At 48.1% G+C, this 26,521-nt stretch overlaps 1 protein-coding gene across 2 annotated transcripts; it reads right to left on the bottom strand.

Annotated features, from left to right (window-relative positions):
• Window positions 1-1,981: 1,981 nt before the first annotated feature.
• DENND6B (DENN domain containing 6B) lies at window positions 1,982-26,521 on the bottom strand. Of its 2 annotated transcripts, XM_075141185.1 has the most exons (20): window positions 26,361-26,521; window positions 19,534-19,572; window positions 19,399-19,441; window positions 17,933-18,045; window positions 16,172-16,252; window positions 14,275-14,380; window positions 13,648-13,727; window positions 13,324-13,386; window positions 12,463-12,518; window positions 11,729-11,851; window positions 11,245-11,340; window positions 11,052-11,146; window positions 10,427-10,492; window positions 9,672-9,736; window positions 9,149-9,238; window positions 8,160-8,213; window positions 7,685-7,794; window positions 5,504-5,606; window positions 4,576-4,650; window positions 1,982-4,227 (listed from the first exon to the last, which is right to left on the bottom strand). In XM_075141185.1, exons 1-20 carry the CDS (start codon window positions 26,496-26,498, stop codon window positions 4,105-4,107), a joined length of 1,719 nt encoding a protein of 572 aa, XP_074997286.1. In that variant the 5' UTR covers window positions 26,499-26,521; the 3' UTR covers window positions 1,982-4,104. The 2 variants fall into 2 exon arrangements, with proteins under 2 accessions (XP_074997286.1, XP_074997294.1); XM_075141193.1 differs by lacking the exons at window positions 17,933-18,045; window positions 26,361-26,521 and having other exon boundaries at window positions 19,399-19,909.

The following is a 26,521-nucleotide window of genomic DNA, read 5'->3' as shown; positions in this document are numbered from 1 at the left end:
CTGAGGTGCTCCTGGGCTTTGCTGCTGTTAGATAAGAGCCAGGCGGCTCATGCCTCCTCCCTGCCTCGGGGGAAGGTTGCTGGCCAAGGCCACGTCAACAGAGATGAAGGAGCCATGGCTGGGGATGGTTCTGCCCCTACAGCCTCCTGCCAGGCCCCAGCTTCTCCACCATCAAGTTAAAATGAGCCCAAATGCTTGCTCATACCTCGTCTCCTTCTGGGGCTGAGAGTGCTCAAGCACCATCACCCGTGCAAAGACGGACCCTTGGGGGTGTTGGCAGGGCCATGCTCGCCCCCATCGCGCCGTCGGCTAGCACAAACGGACACGTAAAGAGCATTTGGAGACCTCCAGCCCAGGGAAAATAGCTCAGGGCAGGAGCCAGCAGCGCCATCGAAAGCTGCTGAGGCTGGGGACGGAGATGGTGCCGAGATGGGCTCAAGTACCGATGAGCAGAGGGGTGTGACAGCCCACGGGGGCTGCGGGGGGGTGACAGGGGGACGACAGGAGAGGTGGGAGCACGGACCAACCAGTGGGTTGGTCTCTGGAAGTACTGGAAGTGTCTCCTCTGCCACCCAGCAGCGTGCTGTTTGGTGATCGCTGGGACTCCCGCGCCACCAGAAATGGAGGTGAGGAGTGGGGTGAGGACTCAGAGTCGTTTAAAAGTTGGTTATTACCAGCAGCACAAGGCAGACGTTGCTGGGGAGGACAGGGACAAGTTCCCAGGCTCTTACACAGGCACATGAACCAGGACTTACGAAGAGGGCAGAGCAGAAAAGCCTGTTAGAAGATGAGCAAGGTAGAGAGAAAAACGGATGGTGCGTAGCAGCCTAGGTGGGAAAGCGAAAAGGGTGCTAATGGGTGTGGTTGGCAGGAAATACAGCCTGACCTCCTTGGGAGGAATGCAAAGCTAAAAATACATCGTGGAGAGGAGGCTGTTTGGGCTGTTGAGGAACAGCTACAAGATGATGGGAAGATGAGCCAGCGGCTGCTGAGCACTGCAGGAGATAAGGATGCGCGCTCATGCACCCACCCAGCTCTGGGCAGACCCTCTGGCCCCCGGGGCCGCACGACCTGCGTTGGTACAGAAGACGACGCAGCAGAGAAGACAAACGACTTGTGGGATGAATCACTGCCCGACAGCACAGCCGGTCCTTGCTTTGGCGTCACAGCGGTTGTGAGGCCGCGCGGCTGCGAGCACCCAGGGCTTCCTCCTGTGGGTACCAGGTGAGCGCCAGAGGCGTTTGTGGTATGACCCTCTCCCACGTGGTGGTTGGGAGGGAGAATAACTAGGCTGAGGTTTGCTAGGAGGAGCAGGAACGAACCCACTGCTAGGGCTGCAGGGGAGGTGAAGGCTCTGCAAGCAGAAAGGTGAAGGCAAACGGGTGGGGGGAGCAGAGAAGCAGAGGTGCACAGCGATGGGGAGGACAAGTAGGGTCGACCTCGGATCCCACTCCAGGAGATTCCCAGAGGAAAGGAAAAGAGTAAGGAGGTTGGGGGAGCAGAAGAGAGACAAACCACAAGACTATGGAAAGAAGGGTGGCCCTCCCCATCTCTTCAGTAGTGCCACGCTTCTGTGAAAATGCTGTTGGAGAAGCGTGGGGCAGGCCCACAGCCAGCGCTGCGGGCTGGGCACCGTCAGGGCATGCAGCGGCCGGGCCACAGCGGTTGCAAGCCAGTGAAAGGGAAGGAGACAAGCCAGCAGGCACGGAGGGTGTTAAAAGGAAGAGCAGCTGGCCAGGATGACAAAAAGCCAAAAATCAATAACCGAGTAGGAAGAGGTGAAGAGCTGGATCCAGCAGTGCCAGGGTCTCTGGAGTACCAAAACCAGCCAAGGACAAGCCCGTCCTGGAAGGAGGGGCGACAGAGCTGGGGGGAGAGGAAACAGCGTACGCACACACGAGCCAAAAGGGCCCAACGGGGGACACAGAGGGGTAAAGACGGCAGCCTGAAGTGAACCTGAACTCCGAGGTCCGTGGCAAGGGGACTTGCCTGCCCAAGCGGCTGAGGCGGGCCGCTGGTCCCAGGGCTTCCGACCGCAGACCCTCGGCCCCACGCGGTGTTGGCTCTGCCGGTGCATCGGACGGGCGGCGGGCGCGCAGCAGGCGGGTGCGAGCTGCCCTTTGCGGGGTGGGCTTAGCGAACCCTACGAGAAGCCTGCCAAAGGGGACGGGAGCCTCCGTGCTGACCGAGAGCTCCGGACAGACGTCCAGTGGAGACCGAGAAACCACCATGCTGAGGGCCACGAGCGGCCATGCTCAACAGCACCTCTGCAGAGAAACCGCGTTCCTGAACAAGTACATCCACCGAGAGAGACCCAAACCAGGAGACAACTTCGCTTAATTTTTTTTTTTTTTTTTTAAACTAGTATTTTCTACTATACATTAGTGCTTCGGTCCACCACAGTCACTGCAGAGCTATTGCACGGACGCACACACAAACTCTATATACAGAATATACACTGTACAGGCAGGGCTGCCGCTAAGGAGTATTGTACAGAATTCGTTCCTACGGGGAGGTACGGCCGCGTCTCCTCGCTTGGCCGCTTCCAGGCTGAGGCGGTGGGAAACCGAGCAGCCTCCCGCTGTTCCTGCACTGTCCGTACCTGGCTCTGGAGAGGAAAAGCAGGAAGGGTTCAGCCGCCTCTGACTCTCTGCCATCTCCCCAGCCCCGAGGCAGGGCAGCCACGGGCAGAGACTGCCAGTGAAGCAGCACAGCTTCCACCCCATGAGCACCGGGCACTGCCGACAGCTTTGTGCAGGTCTCAGCTGCAACGCTGAACCCTCCTGCCACGTGGCTCCTTACCGGGCTTCTGACAGAACGGGCGTGCGTCAGACCCATCCTAAAACCCCTCCTTAGGGCAAACATTCAGGCCCTGGCCAGACTGGCAGGCGGTGAAACGCAGTTACAGCAGCAGTGACCACCCCGGGGTTACGGTACGTCCGTGTCCAGGGCAGCGGGCAGAAAGTGCTCCTCAGGCAGAGGGCCACCGCCTCCAGAGCCGGCAGCAGAGCCTCAGTGCCGCCCCGAAGCACACGCACGTCCCCCTCCGTCCCCAGAGGCCAACAGGAGCAGAATGACCGAGCTGGAAGCTGGGTTGCGGTAGGAGCGAGTTGCGGTGAGAGCTGGAGAGGTGGCTCCGCACGGGGCGAGCTCGCACCTCTCGCAGCAGGGCCCGCGCACCCAGGCAAGGGCCGCTCTGTGAGCTCCCGCTTGGCAAGGCTGACACAGGCCGTAATAATCAGGTTCTCCAACACGTTTTATCAGCAAGCGGGCTGACCACGTTAGATATCTCACTGCCCAAGGCAGAGCTCCAGCTGTCTTGTACGTTATTAGAGCACAGAAACTTGATTTTTCAAGCAGAATAAATTACATTTGGAGGCCAGCTCCTCTCTGTGGAGCTCCAGTAGCTACTCCCATTCACGCAGCACCCAGCCGAGATCTTTGGAGAGCTCTGTTCCTTGCAGATGCACCAGCCCTTTCTTCTCTCTCCCTGCCTTGGGGAAAAGACAACAGCATTCCACGTCCAGCAATTCATCCTCCCACTCCCATCACAGCTGAAGCTCTTGCCGGCATGAGTCAGGCTGCTGAATGGGCAGTGACAATTTTTTCACACCATTTGTATGCGGGGGACTAGCATCTCTCTCTTTATCATCAGGAGCTGTCCTGAAAACAACTCCCCCCTACAGGGCTGGTCCTGCTTCGTCCAGGCAGGATGACGGCATTGAGATTTTGAGAGCCCAAGCACTAGACAAAGACGGATGTGTATATACGGGTGTTTTGCGCAGCCTATCGCATGCTGCTGGAAGCCTGGCTGTCACTTTCTGATCTACTAACAGCCACACAGGGAACAGTTTCTCATTTACAGTCCCCTCATCCAGCTCCTCAAAGCAGGACTAGACCGAGAACAGTGCGCACGGTTCCCCATTTCTGCTACGGTTCTGACCCACGTGCTCGAAATCACACGCAGTTGTGAGCAGGGTCCAGATCAGGTCACGTTGGCTGGATCAGGGAAGAACTTTCCTTTCCAAACGCAACTGCAGCTGCCCACAGCTCGGAGCCGGGTGGGAGGCCCCTTCCTTCGCCGACAGAGACCCTTCACCGTGCTCAGTGGTGGTGCAGCACAGCCTGGAGATCCTCCGGCAAGGAGCCAATGATGGTCTCAATGTAGAGGCCCACCCGCTGCAGAGTTTCCTCCTTCACAGGGAGGTGCTGGCACCTGGCTCTTACCTACGGGAGAGAGGGGAGAGAAACAGAAGGATTTTGTAATAGCTTCAAAGTTCCTCTTTCCGCTCCGCCATTGACTGAGCAAACCTCACGCTGTCTCTTTAGTTCGGGTACGAGACAACAGACAGGAAACTGTCACCTGAGCCTCAGGGAGACGAAAAGCGTCAGAACTTTGAATCCTTTTCTACACAAACACTGCGGTTTCATGACTCTCCCACTTGCCACTTCTCCAATCAGGGAGCGAGAACAACGTTTTCTAAGCGACAAGTGTGAGCCACGTCCCTGGTCTCTCCCGGCCACAGAGATACAGACAGAAAGGAATGAGTGCAGGAAGAAGGGAGGAAAACTCACCAGCTTCTCACGAAGTTTTAGCACCAGGTCTACAATCTCCACCTCAGACTTGTCCTTCATCCAGGCCACAATGTTCTAAAGAGAGAGAACAGCTTTCTTCAAGGACATTTCTTCTTTACAGAAGCTTTTCTCAAAGAGATACCCCTAAGCAAAGCTGAAATAAAAGCCAGGAGGAGGTTTCTCATCCTCTTTCACAACTCTGCTCACAGCACTTAAGCCTAAACGAGCAAGTCAGAGCTCTCCCCGCTTTTCTGACCATGACAGCATCAAGCTCTTGCCTGCAAGAGGAGAATCAAGGAAGGAGGCAGTACTATGCAGGCAGTGCAGGGCTCCCCTCCTCCAGTCAGCACCGTGAATCTTGTGCCGTGCTCAGAATTTAAACCTATTTGCCTGAGTCGGGCCCGTTAAAAAGGAGACAGCTTTGGCATTCCCCACACCACGCTCGAGGACGCAAGCGCTGCAGCTGAAGGTGCAGCTGGGTGGGATGCCAGAGCTCCGGGGACTACCCCAGCAGCTGCTCAGCTTAAGGAATTGTACCAGCAGTCGCTACTAAAAATCCTACCTATTTTCATTAGGCATTAAGGAAGCCAGCAACAGATGACGCTTCCAGCCTGGAACTCTGCTGGCTTGGGAAGGGCCTGATGAATGAAAAATAGTTGATAGAAGCAGCCAGAGCAGGACCTGCACTGGCTAACAAAGTGGGGGAGCTGAGCTGCTCGTGTTCCTGTCCCCCCGATGCGCTGCTATTCCTGTGCACGGACAGACACGAGGCAGAGCTGTGATTCCAAGGGCACAAAGCACTGTCCCCCATCCATCAGCGCAGAATCGAGGTGTGTCAACAAGCGTCCAAGGTAGCAGTGCCCTCATCTCCCAGGTTTCAGGCCTGAGAAGCCTGGTGTTGGTTTTAATACCTGCAGCTGGAACATACCGCTTCACAGATTGCCTCCAGATGAAGGGCCTCCAGCTTCTGGGTCATTTCCTTGTGCCTCTGACGGTACCAGCCATCAAAGTTGGGAGACTTGAAGAAACGCCTGCAGAAAGAGAGGTGACGTTGAGAAGGGGACGGAGGGGGAGCCAGGGAAGCACGCTGGCTCCATTGCACACAGATTTCCCTTCCCGCTGCAGCAGACACAGATGTGAGAGGAAAAGACATTCTGACTCACAGCGTCATTAGGGATGGTAACCGATTATGAGCTAATTTTCGTATCTTCTCTACTCCAGAGGCTTCTCTTCTGCAGGCATTAACATGATACAGCTGAGCAGCTCTAGCAGATTGTCACCGACGAGCGGGGCAATCCTGCCAGTCTCCCACCTTCCTTTGCACCAGCTCAAGCCTCAGCCAACGCAAGAAGCGGTGCTCTTTGCCCTTCTCTGGCCTTATTTCGGCCCACTTTTCCTTTGGAGTCAGGATAAATGGGATGGTTCAACGTGGGAAGAAATTCACATTCCTCTGCAGTACCTTGCTTAATTCCTCTCCTTTCCTGATATTTAAAGCTTTCAACCCTTTGCTAGCATGGGTCTAAGTCCCATGTAATTGGTGATTTACATCTCTCCTACATAAACAAGGTATCACCTAGGCTATGTCAAAGGACGTGTAATTTACACCTCTCCGGTGCAGTACCGTAATAAACCTCTGTTTTTACTGAGCTACGCAGGAAAATGAACAGGGGGCAGCACAATACCTGTGTTTGTCTCAGAGTGTTATAGAACTCCAGATCAAATTCAGAATGGGACTGAAAAGCCACTAACGGAAAGACGAGGGTTGTGGCAGCAGAGAAAGGAAAAGATGAGAAAGTTTCAGGTGCCATATAGAGCTGAGTAACAGCCACTTTAGCAGCACATTCTTTGCAACTCTGATCAATGGTGGGGATACCTGAGATGCTGTATTTCAGCATCTTCCGCTATTAAGAGTGGCCCACTTAGTATCTCTTCAGGCTACTTCCTCAGGCTACTTGCAGAGAGCAGTTCACCAGCAGAACTCAGCTGATGTTTGTACAGCTTCTTCTTGCAACTTCAAGGAGTCTTGCTCTTGTGCGCTCTCTCCAGCGCAGTAGAGTCCTAAACCCAGCCAAGATCTCTAGATGCCGCTGTGATACAGACAGACTTATTTTTTAATTAAGGGTTTGACTTAGGAACACAAGAAATAGTATATGCACAAAATCTCACAGTTAAGAACCCTGGAATGTGTAAACTTCTGCATGTACATCAGTTGCCTGCAAACCAAAACCGATTTATTGAAACAGCTTGTTCTTTGTTACTATTTTTCAAAATATTAGGTATCCAAGATTAAATTTTACTGTCTGCCACACCCACGCCATAAGGAGTGGAACTGCTTGTTTTCCGATGAATACATTAAAGCACAAAATGCTACAAACTTTACCCCAGCAACAAAACATACTAAGCCATGATTATTGTCTCTGCTCACTTTCTGGAATTTTTTCCCTTCTCCATACCCGTACATCTCCCATTTTCCTTCCCACTGGAAGGGGTTCCGATTTCTGGATTTTTCCTACTCATATTGTGATAAGTCTTCTCCATCCCATTTATACCTAATTAACAAACTCTCCTGCATGCTTTCTTAAATTCTACCCTGAAGAAACTATGTCCTTCTTATGTTCTAACAGCATTGCCATCATGCAGTAAAAATGAGAAGGCCACTGTCCTGAATGCTGTACAAACACATAAAACCGTTACTGGATGAAGACCTGCAAGTCTTTATACCCATCTGCCCAGGACCAGAAAGATTCCCTGGAGGACAATAAATGACATAGCTGATGTCAGAGATGAGTCCCCCCCTTCTCCAGCAGCGAGGACTTAGTTTAAGTTCCTGAGGGCTTTAAGTTCCTGAAGGCGGAGAGTTGACAGCTTCTACACTCGACTGTATCTACTCATTTAAGAGACTACATAAAACACAGGATTGATTCTGCCCTGCATTTGCTCTTCCTGACCATTATTAGGTAATCAATTCTTCACAGGCATGAGTTCTTCAGGTGACCAGTCTCTGTCCTGAAACTCCCTTTTTGCTCCCAATTCTAACTGAGGATTTGATGTTCATTATAACTTGCACCAGCTCTTCAGGGGATAAGGCAAGTAATTACCAAAATCTTACCTGTAGAGGCCTAACCAGTCACCCTTAAGTACACAGGTAAGTTGGGGACCAGCATGCTCAAGGGTCTTCATGAAATCTTCCTGACGGAAAGGACGAATCTGTGGAGGATTCTGCACAACAGAAAGACCACATTACATGGCACCCAGAAGAAACTGGGGGAAAATGAGGTCTATATTCACAATGGAAGAGGCTGCACAAGGCAGACTCAATAACTATGAGAAATGCATGAACATCTTAACCAGCCTTGCTAGTAAAATTCAAATTAGATTCACAATAGCTGAGCGTACTGCAAAACAGGAAGCATCTGTCCCAATGTTTGTTTCAACTTTTTTTTTTTTTTTAAAAGGAGTAATAACCCTCTTCCTTCAATGAGGGAAGTTCACGCAGCGTATCAGTATGCGATCAGCATATGGCTTAACTATTCCCAATCCCCGCAGCCAAAGGAAAGCAGAAGTGACTGGAAAATCAAACATACCTTCCATGGAGTAATGGCCCTCTGCAGAGGCATCAGACTTGCAATATAATGCTCCTAAGAAAGAATCAAAGGCGGGGGGGAAAGTTAAAACAATCGAGGAGCCTCTTGCACGGTCACCGAGTGTGATGGTCTTCTCCAATGCATCACAGCCCACTCAACAGCCTCCTACTCTCTCTGGTTTTTTTCTTCATAGTTGCATTTAACATGAGCCTAAGTGTTCCAGCTTGTTTCCCAGCAGGGGCTGGGTCACAAAACTATGCTGCAAGAATCCTAAGCATGCCATGTGAGAAAAGGTCAGGTGGGAAGAAGCTGGCAGGAGGGACTAGAATCTGAGAAGATGCTCTGTCCTCCCATATACTACCTCCTAAGATGATGTAGAAAAGAAAGTGAAGGAGCCAAACTTGGCCAACTGGACGGTCACCAAAAAAGCACCAGTAGCCTTCTAGTGGGACTAGACAGGGAAGGCCCTGAAAGAAAGCATTCGCTAAAATCTGCCGTAGGGTGGTGATCACCACGTGGACAGGCCCCTTAAGCTCTACAGCAAAGCTTCCCAAAGCCAGAAGGGAGGGCTTCACACTGGCAATGGGTTTGATTCCAGCGTTAGAGCGGAAGAGGAATGTTTTGGGCTCCTGTCCCTTCCCCATATATCTGCTTTGACTACCTGTTGAGACGAGCAAACAGTCGGCATTAGAATCAAATAGCACGGAACACCTATTCCTACATTGCAGGAAACAATGTTCTGTCTTTACACAGTGTGCTGAATATCCAACCTGCAGACTTCTATGCTAATTACTGAAATTTGCGTTCAAGAGACGTTTAGTTCCTTTCCACGGAGTAAAACATCTCTATAGAGGGCCACATCCTGAATTTATTACAGATGCTCAGCTACGGGTGAATAAAAGAGGGCAAGTGCAAACCTGTCACTCAAGCACCTCCTGCTCACCTCTCCTCACCTTTACACCACTCTGACAAGTCTCTGCTCAACTCACCAGGGGAATAATGAAGCTCTGGGTGAGCTCCAGGAGGTGACGCCTCAAAAGGGCACTTTGGACTTCAGACGGGCGTTTCCGCTGAATCCCCTGCAAGCACAAGCAGCGCATTCACAAGGGCGCTATTCTCTGTTATGCAGACAGATGCAGAATCTGCAAACACCGCAGCTATAAGCAACCAGTCCAGAGCAGTCTGGAAAACTGTACTGCCCAAAATACATGTTCCACTCTCTAGTTAAACGTATCACTCACATTTCACTACGCAGAATCTGTTTTTTCAGACTCTTTTTTTGATAACAGTTGTTCTCACTTAGGTTATCATTAGCGCCAGCATTTAATCCATAATATTAAGTGAAAAATTTTAAAACTGGCATGATAAACATGTCTGAGTATACCTGACTAAATTATTACACACTGTAAAATGTCTGTTCCTTTTGGAGAGTTTTGTATGTTTAAACCAAGCTGTTAGCACGGTTTTCCCATAATGACATACTGGATGTAGGATAGGGTGGAAACTGCTTACCTTTAGTAATCTTTTTATCAGGCTTTTGTCTTTGTGAAGAAATGTTTTATAAGAAGTATAGATTCCTAGATTGGAAAAAAAACCCAACTCAAAACCAGAAAAAAACAGAAGTTAAAAACAAAACTAGAGGGGAGGCTCTAGATGATATATTATTATAGAGTGCAGGCATAACAGAACTGAAATTCCTAGCACAAACCCTGGCAGCTCTGTGTGTGTGTATAATTACAAAAATTATAAAAAAATAATTACAAAAGTTATGAAATTGCTCATGCAGCCAGTACTCACAGCAGGATTAAAGGACACTGAACTACCTCACGGACCTTCTTATGCTAAGCTTATGGTGAGATAACTTACTGGAGTCAGCTCATGGCTAGGCCTGAGCTGAACAGTTAGTGAAGTGACAGATAGCTGTATCGAGGTAAGCAAGTTCCTTTGACTTCCATCGCATCTAAAAAGTAGGCATGATATATCAAGTAAAATCAAGAAAATCAGAAGTTCTTCTGACACTAAAATTGTTTGTTCAGTTGGCTTTTTCAGTCTCAGAACAAAGATGTACAGTTTTTCTGTATTAGATGGGGGATGCCACTACAGAGAACTGTGTGGCACGTCGAGTGTGAAAAGACGGTAACACCAAAACGCCCGTTTGTTGAGATACAAAGAATAACGCATGCACTGTTCACAAGCCTGCAAAGCCTGTAAAGTCCCCCACGTGGAAGGGTAAATAGAATTAACTGATGTCTGACAAAAGGACTTACCCGGTTTTGTGTCTAGAGTTTTTAGTTTAGCTAGCTTCTTCACCTTAACTTGCTTGGGCAGGTCTCCTGTCGAAAGACGTCAAATGACTAGCTCAGGCTCTACAGCCGCCCTCACGGCCACATGCGCATGAGAGACTTCGCACGCGAGAACATCCTACACTTGTACATCTTAAAAGACATCCTCCCTTAACTCCACCCTCACATAAGCCTTCTCATGCTAACTTTCCTGCTAAAATTTTGGAACCGGAACGTGTTAAGGAGGCATTGCAAAAAACCCCACTCCTCAACCTAGAGGTTTTCTTGGCTCATAGGTCATAGTCAGAGTCTTCTCTCCACCTCGCTGTTCTTCTCTATGCAGTTTTCTCTTTCCTGCCCAAGAAGGACTTCTCCTTTTCTTAATGCTTCAGAAATAAAACCACAGCAAGTTATCCTCTCAACGATTTGTCTTCACCATTGTTTGCGCCCATCCTGCACATCAACTGAGTCAGTGTCTAGACTTCCTTTGGTTTCTCAGCTCTCACAGGAATGAAGACGTGTAAAATGATGGCTAGCGCTGCAACTGTCGGCTCACTCCTAGCCTCTAACAAGGTCTACCAGCACAACAGGACTTTGGTTCCACCCTTACCTGACATTCTGAGCTCCCCAACCCGAAGAATGTGTGGCCAGTGCTGGAGAGTTTTGATAAAAAAAGGGTTTGTGACTCCCACAACAATGTTTGGCCTAGAAAGAGGGGGAAAAAAAGCAGAACAATGCTAACCTCAGGGTTTCCTCCACACAGACAGTGGCAAGTGGGTAGCAAGGGTCTACTGGCTACTTACGGAGCTTGTGTCCTGGTGGTGTACTCTTTAAATTCACTGTCATGGATAGTAAAATAGGGGCGGTAGTCACAACAGTACCTCAGAGGAGCAAGGCAGCTGTAACAATAGACGGAATAGTTGCCGTATAAACTTCACAGAGGAAGAATGTGTGTTTATATCAGGTTTATGTCCTAGAGCAGTGTTTTGTCCTGCCAGAGGTAACACTTTGGAGGAGTTCTGGGCTTTTTTTTTGCTAAAGCTGGGGAGACAAAGTTCCCCAGGGCTACGAACCATCAGGTCTCCCAACATGGGAGATTCACTTTTACTCTTCTCTACCATTGGTAGAATACGAGCAAGACTCTCTTGCTATGCTATTTGCCTTACATGCTTTCATAGGCAAACTAAATCTAAAACAATTGACTCGGCAGAAGAGTGGATCTGAAAGAGAAAAACTGCCAGAATTTATTATTATAGGTACCTGCATCTCAGAATTTTAAGGCATTACCTGGTAAGTGCCAGAACCATTTCTGAAGAAACTGTAGGGGATGGTGCCATTACAACAATCGGCTCTCCTAGTAACATCAGCTCCCATAACATCTGGATATGAATTAGCACTGGCTGGAAACACCTGTTAGTGAAAGGAAGAATGCGGTTAGGAATGCAGCTCAGGAAAGGCCAGACACAGTTACTGCATATAAGCCTATCCAGATGTGCTTCTCTCTGGGAATTTGAAATCTAGGATTGATTTTTAGTATCCCACAACAGAATGCCGTGTATCTTTACATATGCTGTTGCTCAACCATTTTATACATGTTTAAAGGAAATGCTTTCAGCAACCTGCTGGTCCCATTGCTCTCAAGTATGTCTCTTCATCTGAGCAAAGTAAAATCCATGTGGGCTACAGCAGATGTATGTCTATTAGAATAGTACCTATAACGCTGAAAAGTTTGGTTCAGACACACCACGTGTATGCTTCAGAGCTTAAGCTGATCACCAGCTGAGGTCATGAAAAGAAACGCTCCTCTAACCAGGGTACAGGGGGTTGTGTTAAGGGCAGCGCACAGGTTTAAACACTGCGCAAGCTCTGCAAGCCCAGGATTCTAAATGACATTCTGCAAAGCAGTAATTTTTGATTCCTCATTTGACATCTCCACTATAATTATGATTTATAGGATACTCTGAGCAGGGAGAGGGGAAAGCAGATGGAGAGGAGAGGGTTGCAGGGATGGTGGCTCTCACCTGAAAAGATCCAGTTCATGAACAGTGGGGAGAACCAGTGGGGCTGGTAACAGGTTCTAAATGAGGAAGGGAAAAAAAAAAAACCAAACAAACCCAAAACTGTTAGTAAATGGAAACATCCTGATGGAAATGCCATCTAAACTGACCACATCAATCATAAAGTAGCTCCCTCTACAATAAGCATAAAAAGAAGAGAACAAGGTTAATGATGGGAGATACGAGGCAGGAACAGATCTGGATTGAACAGTCAAGGTCCAAATAAATTTCCTTTGCTGGAAGATAGCCAAGAATTCCTTCTTTTCAAGATGCGAAGGACTTCCTGTGTCTGCTCCTTTATTTTCTAGAGTTTTCTCTGGTGCGAGGCAGAGCTTAAGATACAGATAGAGAAAATAAGGGTTGGTAATATGGGTACCAAAAGTTTTGAAATATGACAACATTATTCGAAGTAGAGAAAAAGGGAAAAGATCAAATGAACAAGAAGAAAAATCAAAGCTGAATGAAAGCAGTAAAGATGCTCAGACAGCAAATGCTGCAAAACAACACAGAAGACTAAGGCAGGGTCTCGAGGAGACCTACCTATGCATGAATTCTCAGGAAAAGCAAGGTGAACAAAAACTGTGAGAACAATGCACATACATAACTTGAAGCACACAAATTCTGGGCAGAGAGTCCTGTTTTGAAAGACACAGCCATGAGAGCGTGCAGTTTGAACCAGATGGGTATCTTAAACCACATTAATCCCAAGCCAAAGTGGTTTCAAATAGATAAGGCTGAAAGAGTTCCAGTTCTTCTCCACCCCCCTTCCTTCGTAGTCTAGATTCTGCTCATCACTGGCTTGTGTGATGCCACACTTCATCTCACCTCTTGATTGAACTGCTTCACTGGGCTTGATCCTGGCTTATCCACCCTTGATGGGATTCTCACCTAGATTACAAATAAGAACAGACAGATTATCCAGGGAGATGGAATCAGTCAGCATACACACACACTTTGCTTTCTTCCCTAACAACCATCCATGTGAGACAGCTTCCTCAATTATCAATTCTAATTGTACAGAGGTTAGGAATAAAGGGAAAGAATCTAGAGTAAACAGCAGTTCTAACATCCAGAAAAAAAGGGAATACATGTTCCACTTCCCAGTTTGCCTCAGTCTGCTGCTGAGTGCAGATCATCAGCAACGAGTACCTGAATGACAACTCCCATCACCGGAAGGTTCAGAGTCTGTCCTGGCACAGGAGGTGGCCACTGATCAATCTCATTGCACACTGCGGGGACATAGGTAAAGAAAAAAGTTTAATCTGAAGGTCAATACAGCTAATTCAGCTGGTCCTACCCGTTCTGCCAATTTTATTATCGCTCATTCCTCGTTCACGTGTCCCCCTGGCTAGCTGCAAACAAACACTATATCAAGTAATTGTGCAAGTCGTTGTGCACCTGACTTACGTCTGCACCACTGCTTCCAGTGCAGGCCCAGCAGCACTATACTGTTGATAGATCATGACTAAGTCGAATAGTGCCATAAAGACTAGACAGAGATGTAGCATTAGCAGTTTTTTCCTCTCTCTGGGCATTCGTTGTATGCAAAACTGACAGCATCCTCTATTAAGGTTGTCAGACATTTCCCATTAACGCATCCTTTACAGCTGTTTATAATTTTGACAAGCCAACCACTTGGATGAAAGTTTTTCCCTGTTGGAATTTGTTCCAGGATGAACCAATTTGGAACATTTCAGCTGTCTTTCAGGAACCTCCTGATAAAACCTCTGAAAGATTTCAATATGCAAACCCTCCCTCCTAGATCTGACTGCTCACCTGCCTCCAGGCATGGCTCCAGCTTGTCAAAGTATTCCGGAGCAATCAGCTGCAGCAATGACTGGAACAAGTTCACATATGGAAGGCGTGACACCAGCACCAAAGACTGAAAAAAGGTACATTTAGGAGTCAGAGACCCCCTGACATCATCATTTCTAGCACTGCATATACTTATACTGCTTACTAGAGGGCTACACTTAAAAACCAACATCAAAAACATGAAAGAGCTCAAAAGCAGCACTTTTACTGGTGGAATTCTTGCTAGCTACCTAGTTGTTGAACCCTCAGGCTTTGGGAGACCCTGGGTGTCCACACAGGCAAGGATTTTTTTGTTTCATGAATAAGCACAGCTGGCAGCTTCCACCAGGGAGCCACCGCAACTAAGAGGGCCGAGTTTGTGACCTAGCAAAAGATCATCTGGAGGAAAAACAAAAATAAATTGCCAATAGGTTCAAAGCTACCAAACCAACCATTTCAGATGGAGAAGTGCAAAGGAGCAGACCACTGAAACTGAAATTAGGTAGAAAAACAAAATAAAGGAATTCTGGGGAAGAAGAAACGAAGTAACTTGAAATAATGCTGATTTGTCTCCAGCAATGCCTTTTGTTGTTGTTGTTTTGGCTTCTTTCTAATGCTTCTTTATGAAATGTATCACTATCTTTTACAACTTTTCCAACTCAGTCCCACTGGGGGTTTTCATTACTATGCTGATTATTCTCTTCCTCTAATCATTAATGAATACATTACTTAGGATCCAGTAAAAATTTCTGCAATAGTCATTTAAACACCTCTTTTCCAACACAAAACTTTGCCATTTGAAATAAAAAAACCATCCAAGCATGACAGTATACTTCACTGAGGAATTCAATGTGCCCACTACTTTTGTAAGTCTATCAAAGAGCAAGCACGTTAGCCTGCTATAAATATCTGTTCAGCAGGTCCCTATGTTGTCCAGTTTCTCTAATCCTCCAACTTTTTGAGTGATCAATCCACTGTTTAGTGGAGGTGAAGAACCTCATTTCTGTATTAGCATGTCTCTCTGAAAGAAACTCCATGTCACTGCCTAGAGGTGGAGGACAGAACGCACAGCAGGCCAAGTAACTGCTGGGACAGAATGGTGTCCCCATCCCCCAGCAAGTTATCAGCCCGATCTGCTACGAAGGATGGCTCTTTGAAGGGCAGGTGTTCAAAATGCATTTGTTTGAGAGGATGGGATTGTATCTTGTGATGTGAAAAAACTCTGCTGAAAGAGTAATTCCATGGATCCATGGAGAAAAATGGATCTTATGATCAAAGTAAAATATTTTCCTTCTCTACAAGAAGTCAGAAATTTCACTCTTTTTCAGGCAGTGACCATAACTGTCTGAATAATACAAGGCACTTTGCATATTGATTCTGAAATAAACGTGCAGTTTATATTATTTTTTCCAGTGTCTGTGTGAAAGGAATTTAAGAGACAAGGTTGGTGAGGTACCAGCAGTGGCACTGCTGCTAGTTAGAAGCAACCAGCCCAGCAGGAAATCCATTCCCAGATGGCTACTGGGAAGAAGAAAGATTAAAGCAATAATAAGAGTAGGGTGAAGGTATAACCAGCACAGACCGCAATAATGAAGTATATCCTCTCACTATCTGTGACACTAGAGTACATACTGAAACAAACGTTCGAGCACTTCAGGATCTCATGATTCAGACAGCAGGTCACTGCTTATGTGATTAACGCACCATGGCAACCACATCCAGGTTTGTTTGGAATTACACTTTCCACATATTCCTGTTCTCCGTGACCTTTGCTGTTTCCTGCAGAAACACTGTGGGTGTCACGTAGGAAGTGGTGCTATTTTACAGCTATGGAGACGTACCAGCTGAGAGTAGCAAGCTATCTGGTTTCAGTACTCACCTTCTGGAAATAACCTCTCTTCATCGAGCTGTCCTTGACTTGCCTGAAGTATACGTAACCAAAGTAATGAGCTGACTCCCGCTGCAAGAGAGGCCAACAACGCTGTTACTGAGGAACCGATTGCTGCAATCGCCAAACTCCCTCCAGCCACTGACCAAACAACATGCCGCACTCCTGCTATGATACCATTGCAGCACTCCCTCCTATTTACCAACGTTATCCATGCTCAGCTGTCTGGGAGAGTTTACCAAACGGGAAGATAGAGAGGAGATACAAACAACTAAATTCGCAAAAAATGACAGCCTCCAGGTAGCACCTCTCACGAGCCCCTTTCTGCAGCACCTTCAGGGCCATCACCTAAAGGGTTAATTGAGGTCTCCACTAACACGACCAGCTGAGCCAACCCACTGAGCTCATCCCAGCACCCCATGCCGCCACTGACGTGCTCTGAGTGTCAGTTTTCTTTGCCAGCTAGAGGATAATGTATTGTTGAGGAAGGAATACATCATCTTCTGAGAGGGGGAAATGTCCTCTACCATACGCCTTGCACTCCTCTTTAGTCAGGCATTTAAGGCAGTACCGGTCAAACTTTGCTCAGGACGAAGCACAAAGCTGCATGATGCTTCCTTCATAGCATCCATGACAACTAACAGATTTAATACAAATCCCCAGCGATCACTTCAAGCATGCTATGCCTTCTAAGTTCCCGCAGACATCAAGGACGAAGGATAGTTATCAGTGCCGAACACAAAGGCCATCCTTCATATCAATTTTTGAAACCCCACAGGCTCCACGGTTTAAGGCACCTTTCTCTTCCCAAATATTATTTTTCCACAACAGAATCCAGTACTTTGGCAGTTTTACTTCCCTTACTCCTTTAAAGCTAGGTGAATCTGTGAGGCAGTGTCCGATTGCTACAAAGCAGCAAAGAGGTATACAAGCTTGAGAAACCTCTAGACCAGAATTTAGGCAAATAAATCCTCCTACTCCCTCTCAGACCAGCAATCCATTTCTGGATTGCATATCACAAAAGCATATCACAAAAAGATTGCCGAAGTGTTAAAAAGGCACATGCACAGCAAGCATCATCTCAAAGGAGAAAACAGAAGAGGACAAGTTGATCTGATGGCCACCTGCTCAATTAAAAGAAGTAACAGTGCTCAGCACATCCCTTCTCTGCGTGAAACGGACAGGTAGTTCACTGCTGGAAAAACCACAACTAACAGACACTCCTGATATTAGTGCTTGGGTAGGGTTAAACCAGCCCACACACAGCAAGCCGAAGTGTGGATGTGGGGCGTGCCAATTATTCCGGCTGGTTTTATACACACAGATCCTGCAACAAATGAAAAGAACTGTCGTCCCTTAACCAAAGAGGTGAACATCTAATTTACCACAGACAAAGATATGCTTGTCTTGCCTCAGGGAAACGTGCACAGGTAGCTGTGCACTCTGTTGGATGTCACCCGTGTGTCACCGTTTATCTTCTCGCTGCAGCTAGACGTGACCACTGCTCTAATCTGGGTCCCCCGACGCAGTTCCATCTCTCAGAGTAGCTGGGATTCTCAACACGGCCCTCTGAGCATTAACATGGAAGTAAGTCCCTGTGCTGAAAACCTTCTCCTTTTCTGACTATTCCCATGGCCAGAGAAAATAAGTATTTTATGCGCAGAAAAGAGATCAAAAGTACGTTTGGCCTTTAACCCAGTGACACTACTGTTTGCTCAGCGGGTATAAGCAGTGCACTGCAATGCGACTGACCTGCAGCGTCAGGGGTGCTTCTCTATTGTACTCGCCATCATCCTCGTAATGCGTGGTCCTCTGTCCCCCAGACTGACGAAGGCGGAAGCTAAATTGAGTATCCCCCAGGCCACCTGAGACAGAGAAGATCACAAAAGCTCAGGAAGAAGTTTCACTAAAGAGAGAGCTGGAAATTGGTTAAATCTGAAATGCTGACATAAACGGGGATCCTGATTTACAAGGAACTCCAAAACTGAAAATGAAGTGGAGAGTAACAGCATAAAGAAACCCCAAAACCCCAGTGCAAGACAGGAGGAACATAGAGCTGAACACAAGAACTGGTATCATTAAGCGAAACCTTGCCAGGCCATTGCTGGGAAACTACAGGCATTGGCCAGCGTCATCAATCCTGAGTAGCTGCAGCCACCGCTTCTTATCCACCATACTGAAAAACCTCCAAACAGCCTTAATCCAACCACACAGATTTTAGAGACAATCCCCTGCACAATAGTTCTAGCAAACGACCTAGACAAGCAGGCAGCCGGGCACCTCCCAGGTCACACTCTACTGCTCACCCCACCACCAAGCATACATTGTACAGCAGAAAAAAAGGAAGCACGAAGTCCTCGGGAGGCTTCATCAGTTGGACGGGCAGAAGGAGTAGGGCTGAGTAGGTACAAAGAGGTCAGTTACGGGGAAAGAGTTAAACACACTAAGCTCCCTGAACAAAAACCAAGGCTAAACAGACTAAGGGGTAAGAGGACAGACTCCCCTCCCACTGCCTGCAGATGCTACGCTCCGAAGAAGAGTAAAGACTGTTGTGTGTGTTATGAAGATATTACTATTAGCAAATAATTTACCTTAATAAAAGGGACATTTAGCCTGAGTGTTCACTAAGCTCTGAGAAACTAGTGAAAGTACATCCTTAAAAACATTTAGAACTAAACTGGGCAAAGCTGTAGAAAACTAACAGTCCGGAACCAGTCTTAAACAAACAGGTACTGGGATGAATTCACATGCTTATTTCTTATTGCCACCTTTCTGATTTATAAATACAAGCTTTGGGAATATTTCTGCTGTGAAAGCATCCTCCTCCCATCTATTTCTCTTCACTGAGCACTTCACTCACAAACACAGAAACGCTGACAGTCGACAGCTGCAAACCTCAGGGAACCTACCCTTCGTGACTTTATTTTATATTGTATTGGCACGAGTGAAGCATGAGTGTGCAAGCTTATCAAGAAACTGTCCTGTCACCCACTAGATTGCAGATTCTGTATCCAGAGAGCAATCAAAATGACAAGAAGCCTCTTTGTTCAGACCTAGGGGCTGGGTGCTCCTTGATGTCACAGTTCTGGAAGATTCAGCCCATCAGTCTCTGCTGCATTAGAGGCGATGACTCACTCTTTCCATCATCAACCCATTTCTTTCATAACGGCAACGAACCATCCCGCAGGCTGCAGGCAAGGCCAACAGATGCTACCTACCTGAGTAGGAGTCTGGGAAGGACAAGTAGCAGATACTAGTCTTCTGCAACAAACAAAAACACACAGTAAAAAAACCTCCATCACCGCTGCTCAGTATCTTTAAAACCAGGAAAAAAGAAAAAAAATATTTATTACCTCTTTCTCTGTTAGTCTAAAGTCATAAGGATACACCAACTGCAAAAGAGACGAGAGCCAGTAAGTCAATCACTCTGCTCCTCCATGACCTCTACGTAGATCTATAACCATTGCTTCATACAATAAGTGCCTTATTTTTCCCAAAGCAACACATCCTACCAGAAGGCGCACCTGCCCATTTAAAATCTGACTCTCAATAGCCCACTGCACCGAACCTGTCGCAGAATCTGTATTTATTCTAGCAGATTTGGAGACAGACCAAATGGCTTATATTTTACTTAGATTTTAACTTGAGAGTTGATAGCTCCGTGGACAAACAGCCCCACCACCCCTTTGGTAACTCCTCTGTACAGATTACTGATGTGCAAGCATCTGTTTTCTCTAAAGCAGGCAGGAGAGGACTATTCCAATGCTGCTTGAAATTATGTTGACATGTGCTTACTCTCCAAGCTCCAAGCCTGGAAAGCGTTAATATTCAATTTTGCACCTCAATACAAGTTTACAAATTGCCCAAAATAATGTCCTATAGAGAAAGTTTTGGACTTCGTGTATTTCTAATTGTTGTTTGGAGGAAGGTCACTTTTTATTTTGATTTTTTAAATCTTGCTAAAAAGTCACTTACAATTCACTAAACCCACCAAATATTCTGAAGGAGTGAGGAAGGCTGGCATCATGAGCTGCTGAGAGGTAAAAACAGATTTCACAGCAATGAAATGAGAAGACAGTAGGGACAGACTAAGCATGGCTTTAAAAACGAAGCTATGCATACATGCGATGAGGTATGGAAAGAGGAGTCACCGGAGGATGGCACAGAGAGCCGCGGCTGGGGAGGCAACCCTTGCAGCAGCATTCTGCAAAGACACAGGCAGGGCAAGATTACTGTCCTCAGGGGCAGAGGAAAGGATGTAGCAATAATCAAGAGTGAGACAATGGTGGTCTGGACAAAGGTTCCAGCTGCATGAAGAGATTAGAAAACAACATAACCTACGTACACTAAACAATACGAAGTCTGGTGTTAGACACAGACTTGGGTATATACCCTAGCCTCCGGGGTGAAAACGTTTATTTAGCAGTCCTGAGCAACCGGTCAGCAAGAGACGCTGCTCACAGCAACCAAAAAGCAGAATAGGGGCTGCAGGAGAAGTTTAAGGGGATTTAGAGCTGTTTTAGCCTCCCTGATTTGAGATCTGTTGTTAGAAAGACAAGCCAAGGTTTATTTTGTACAGAAAGAGGTGGGTCTGGCCCAGGCTTGAAGATCCATGCCTTGTCAGCATACCAGTGACAGCTGAATTGTGTTACACCCAATTTATCATCCAGCATTTCAGATAAGAGAGGTCGTCAAGAATTTGAAAGCATCTAGTTCAGCTTTGCAGCTGAACTCTGTAAATGCTGATAACACTGTTTCTGCATTTACTGCAACCCAATGAAAGAGAACTCAGTGCAAGACTTCTCAGGTCAGGGCTGAGGGCAGAACTCAGCAAGATCCACCGGCAAGATCCACTACAGAAACAATCACACCGAGAAGTGAGAAACGACACAGCTACAGCAATAATGAGTTTCACACGTCACTGGGCAGAGGACAGAAACTGAAGTACTTGCAAATCTGCAGAAGTAATCTACACAGCCTTTAGGGCACTTACTGATCGGGAAATGCAGAAATTGCAGGTGGCTTTAAATACGCGGATGAGAAAGAAACTAGCCCTGAATGACTTGAAAAACGGAGACCTGCTCACCCGACTTCTGCACTCCCGGGCAGTAACTCTGCTTCAGGTCAGCGTGCAAGTCCTCTGGTACGCAGATCAGGAGCCCTCTTCAGTGCTTGACTCTTCTTACAGGCCTATAAATAGCAAGGGTGGCAGCGCGCCAGAGAGCCGGGAGTTCACTGAGCTAGCTCGCCTCGCTCCAGCAATTCCCCACTGATTCCTTGGCAAGGTCATCCAATCGGCTTCAGAGAGCGAGCCAAATTAACAATTAAAGATTACGCTGATTAGCCTTCGGTTAAAGCTTCTCTGAAAGACGAAAGCTACAAAAATACAGGAGCAAAATTATCACATACAAGCTACAGCGATGAGGCAGCGCATTAAGGCACAACTAGAGAATGAAGGCTTTTTAGACACCGAAGCACGAAGGGGTGCGTTACAGCTACGCCACAGGAGGAGACACGCTTCTCTGCTTGCTGCATTTTTGCATCAGGTGACTGAATAAATTACTGTGGTTATGACTAATTTAATGATCACACAAACATTTATTTTGTTAATTCCCGTGTAATAATGGATAGACCAGGAGCAGAGACCTGGGCATCTGATGCTGATTCATCAAGAAGCTCAGGAATATCACAGCATCGTGCTTTCTGCAATGCTTGCTGATGATCTAAACTTAAGTTCAAGAGTCAAGACAGACTTCTCATTCTCCTGCTGCCTTTTCTGGGGGGTCCTTCTGCAAGTAAGTCAGACCAGAAGTGGATACTGATGGCTCCTAGCTGCTTTGTGGGTCCAAGTTTAAGATACGCTGAGCGTATGTTTCACTTGGAGATGTGTGCTCAGCATTTCAGGGAAAAAAAAAGAAAAAAGGAAAAGAAAAAAAAAAAGAAAAAAAAAGAAAAAAAAAAGAAAAAAAAAAAACAGGCTCAAATGCTTCTGATTGAGCATAGAAGCACCAATGGACCCAAAAATTCAGACATCATGTTTTTGAAAAATAGGCCTTACCTTCTGCATCTTTGCTTCCCCTTCAGTTTAACAGTTTGACGTGTACTTCTATGCTTGAGGTGGGGGGGAAATCGCTAGGTATTTACCAGAGTAAAAGCCCAGTCTAAACCAGTGAGAATCCTAGTCACTAGAACTTTCCAAAAGCAAAAAGACAGTAAACAAAAAGGAACTTTTTGTTTGTAAAAGTCCCTGGATATCTCAGAAGTAGCCCAAAAGGGCTTAAATTCTGTCATAACTTGTGATGTAGCGCTCTCTCCCATCAATACTGACTTAACAAGCGCGGAGGTGACACATGTTGTTGAAAACAGATCCTTGCACTAAAGCTTTGCTGTTATATCGGCACGGGTGCCAAGTACTCTGCTGCTGTCATAGCAACACGGAGAACATCCCAGAAAATGACTTCTGGTGACTCTGAAGTAACCCAGCTTCACAAAGTGCCTGTGTTTGGAAAAGCTGGAGGAGGGAGGAGCCAGTGCCGTTGTGAAAAGGGATATTTCAGAACCACGGGGATGAATTTTCAGCGTTTCTATGACAGCGGCACCAGGGAAGTCGGAGCCCTTGCGGAGTCGGACGGCAAACGGCTGGTGGGGAGGGCTGCTCCTGCAGCACGCAGACTGCTAGCGGGAGAGGATCGTCTCAGAAACATGTCTTCTCTCTCCCGGGTATTTCTGCCGTCTGTAGTTGAATATTTGAAGAAATGTAAATTGGTGGATGAGTCAGAAACAGTAATTATACCTAATTTCTGCATTAACCTGTGTTTTCCTTTGTAACACCTTTTCTACCGTGTACTTAAATAGCAGCGGAGTGGGACTCACTGAATTTCAGGCCGATGGTACATCTACACCGCGGGACGACTGCACAGAACACAAGGCACGCAACATTCGGAAACCTGAGCAGACCCTAAACAAACTCTTGGCTGCGAAGCTGTACCCACAGAGCCCAGCCCGTTCCAGGGGTAATTTTGCCTTTCTACTCAGTGTCGCTGAAGGACAGACAACACGCACTAAGCAGGCTTCAACAGCGTGGCTTCCACATAGATTTAGGGAGCAAGGCAAGAAAAGAGATGTTTTATCTGGAAAGAATCCTGTACTCAGGAAAAAGTAATCTTCAGGAAAGGATGGCAAGGTTTCAGCACAGAAACCCTGACTGAGACAGGCCTGCTCCTGAAGCAGAACTGCAGGGGACGGTTGGACTAGGGATGCCTGCAACTTCACACGCTGATTTACAGAGATGATGCAGAAGTATGGTGCGACCTCCAGAACCGGAGGTTTCCCTTCCTTCTGACTCACTTCGCTGTGAGCGTGTGAGGTAGCGCAAGTTACTCCACGTATATGTAGCCTGTCACTCTGTGTAATCCTTGGGTGCGTGAACAGCCTCTGTGCATAAATCACTCTTTAGAGGGATATACGTACATCCACAAAACCACAGAGAGCTCTGTCAAGATCTAATCTCAGTCAGCTACACTGATCTGGTAATGTCTATGGCAAACTTCCCGTGCAAACTCAGCCAGAACTGAAGTCTCACAGGGCTGGGTGCCACAGACGCTTTTTTTTAACCCAGAAACTTGCAGTCGAGAGCTCAAATCGTATAACTCCCTCTTCTCGGTTGCAGAAATCAGCCAGCTTGGGGACAAGCTGCAGGATCTGAACCCAATCTAAAACAACCAAGGCAACCGATGGAAATAGGGAATACGCAGGAAGATAATGACACCATTTGACTACGGGCAATAGTGACATTTACACTTTTTCAAAATTTTGAAATAATTTTACTTGGAATTCCCCTGTAAGACAGTAACTGCTTGAGCTTTTTTATTTTCCAAACCCCACCAAGAATGGAACATGGGAGCTTTATCACACAGCTTCTCCTCTGCCTGGCTTCCTTTCTGGGCGTCTTACCCGGCACAGACCCTTGTTCCTTGCCCAAACCCTTCGCTCAGAGACAGAAATCCACAATGGACCAGCCAAAGGAAAAGTGACGGTGGGGTGGTGTCACCACTCAGTCCAGATGCTGAGATGTTCTCAGTCTTCGTGGTCATTTATGCCACATGAGAAACATTGTTCCCATCAATATTTATATAGGCAAAGGAGGAAAAGGGAAGAAAGGAAAAAAAAAAAGAAAAAATACCTTTCCAGGGATTAACAAACCATATTACTACATACCCCGATCACAAAGTCCCCTCCTTATAATGCTAGACAGGTAATAAAACCGGTAAGAAAGCACCATTGTAGCTACATATTAAAACACACCTACGAAGCATTAAATTGTAAATGCTAATTATTATCCCAGTATTCATACCCTTTCCAGGGTATATCAGGTGTGGTTTTGCAGGAAAGAGTATAGAGCATGTGAAACTTAGGTCTACAGCAGATTTTTTTATTTATTTTCAGGCTTCACGGAAAGAAACATAGTCAAGTATTTAAGAAAACAGAGCAGCAACAGGCTAACTTCATCTCTATCGCTTTCCATTCCCTTCAGAAGCTTCAGCATGACTTTAAAAATGGAAAGTCTCAATCCTCTGAAAAACAGTGTTAACCTGCTTACACAAAGGCAAAGTGAGGAATACTTCCCACAATTACACAACAAATATCAAGGAATTTGAGATAATGCCTCAGGTCCAGCATAATCCAGAGATACCTGGTCCCCTTATGTTACATTTTCTTGGAACACCAACCAGCTCTTGCCTTCAGTCACGTTACAAGCCTTAAGTACCTAACTCCCTTCAAATCCTCTTTCAGAGGCAAACAGCGCAATCTTCCAGGGAATAGGGAAAAACTGTCCCGACCCTTTCACTCCCAATTCCTCCTCTCCGGCCTCCCAATATCAAACCTCCCGGGAAGCCTCCCACACCGCAGGTCCTCAGGCTGAGAGCCGCCTCAGCCCCCCGCTCCACTGTGCCCCATTATCTCCCCATTGCTCCCCCACTTCCCACCCAGCTCCCGACTCCTTCCCTATCGCTCTCCTGCGACATCCACCTCAGCCCCTCCTTAGCGCCTGCTGACCCCACATCAGATCTGTGTTTCATTGAATCACAGAACGGTTTGGGTTGGAAGGGACCTTTGAAGGCCATCCAGTCCAACCCCCCTGCCGTGGGCAGGGACATCTTCAACTACATCAGGTTGCTCAGAGCCCCGTCCAACCTGACCTTGAACGTCTCCAGGGATGGGGCATCTACCACCTCTCTGGGCAACCTGTGCCAGTGTCTCACCACCCTCATTGTAAAACATTTCGTCCTTACATCTAGTCTAAACGTTCCCTCTTTTAGTTTAAAACCATTCCCCCTTGTCCTGTCGCAACAGCCCCTGCTGAAAAGTTTGCCCCCCATTTCCGAGGAAGATTCAGTCCTACCCCCGCTCCCTAACCCCAGGCTTTCCTGCCTCCATGGGCTGTTTTCCACAACCCTCCCTCCACAGCCTGCTCCCCCTCCTCGGCAGTTCTACAGCCCACTGCCTACCTCAGCCACCCCCCTTCCCAGCCCCCCGGCCCCTATACTCCCACACCAGCACCCCGGGCTGCCCTGGCTCCTCTCCCTGCGCACCAGCCCCTGTCCCGCCCGGCCCCCCGAGCCTCCCTGCCCGCTCCTGCCCTGCACACACGCCTCCCCCGACCCCGCACACAGCCTCACCCCAGGGGACAGCCCGGCTGCCCCCAGCCCCCCCGCCCGTCTCCCGCACTCATTCCGCCCTGTCTCCCCACACACAGGGCCCTTCTCCGGCCCTGCCCGATCCCCACCACCCCCGCTTTGCCTGCTCTCTCCCCCGCCTCCCCATCCCGCCCTGCCTGCTCCCAGCTCCCATTCACCCCGTCTGCCCGCCCCCTTCACCCCCATCTCTGCTCTGCCCCACCTCCCCTGCCTCTTCGCTGCCCACACAGCGCCCCTTCTCGCCCGCACGCTGCCGGACCCCCTTCTCCACAGCCCCCGGCCCTGCCCGGGCCCCGACCCGCCCCGCTCCCGGCCCGGGCCCGGACCCGCCCCACACTCCCGGGCCCGGACCCGCCCCACACTCCCGGGCCCGGACCCGCCCCACACCCCCCGGCTCGGCCCGGGCCCGGACCCGCCCCACACCCCCCCCGGCCCGGCCCGGGCCCGGACCCGCCCGCCCCGCTCCCCGGCCCGGCCCGCACCTCCATAGCCTGGCCCAGCTCCAGGTCGAAGGTGACCACGCAGACACAGTCCAGCCAGGCGGAGAAGCGGGCCCAGGGCAGCGGGGAGGCGGCGGCGGGCCGGCGGGGCCGGGGCTCGGTCCGGCACAGCGCGTCCATGGCAGCGCCCGCTCCGCCCGGCC

Source organism: Calonectris borealis, chromosome 1, assembly GCF_964195595.1.
Source record: "Calonectris borealis chromosome 1, bCalBor7.hap1.2, whole genome shotgun sequence".
NCBI lineage: Eukaryota > Metazoa > Chordata > Aves > Procellariiformes > Procellariidae > Calonectris > Calonectris borealis.
This window is presented reverse-complemented; position numbering and strand designations above follow the sequence as displayed.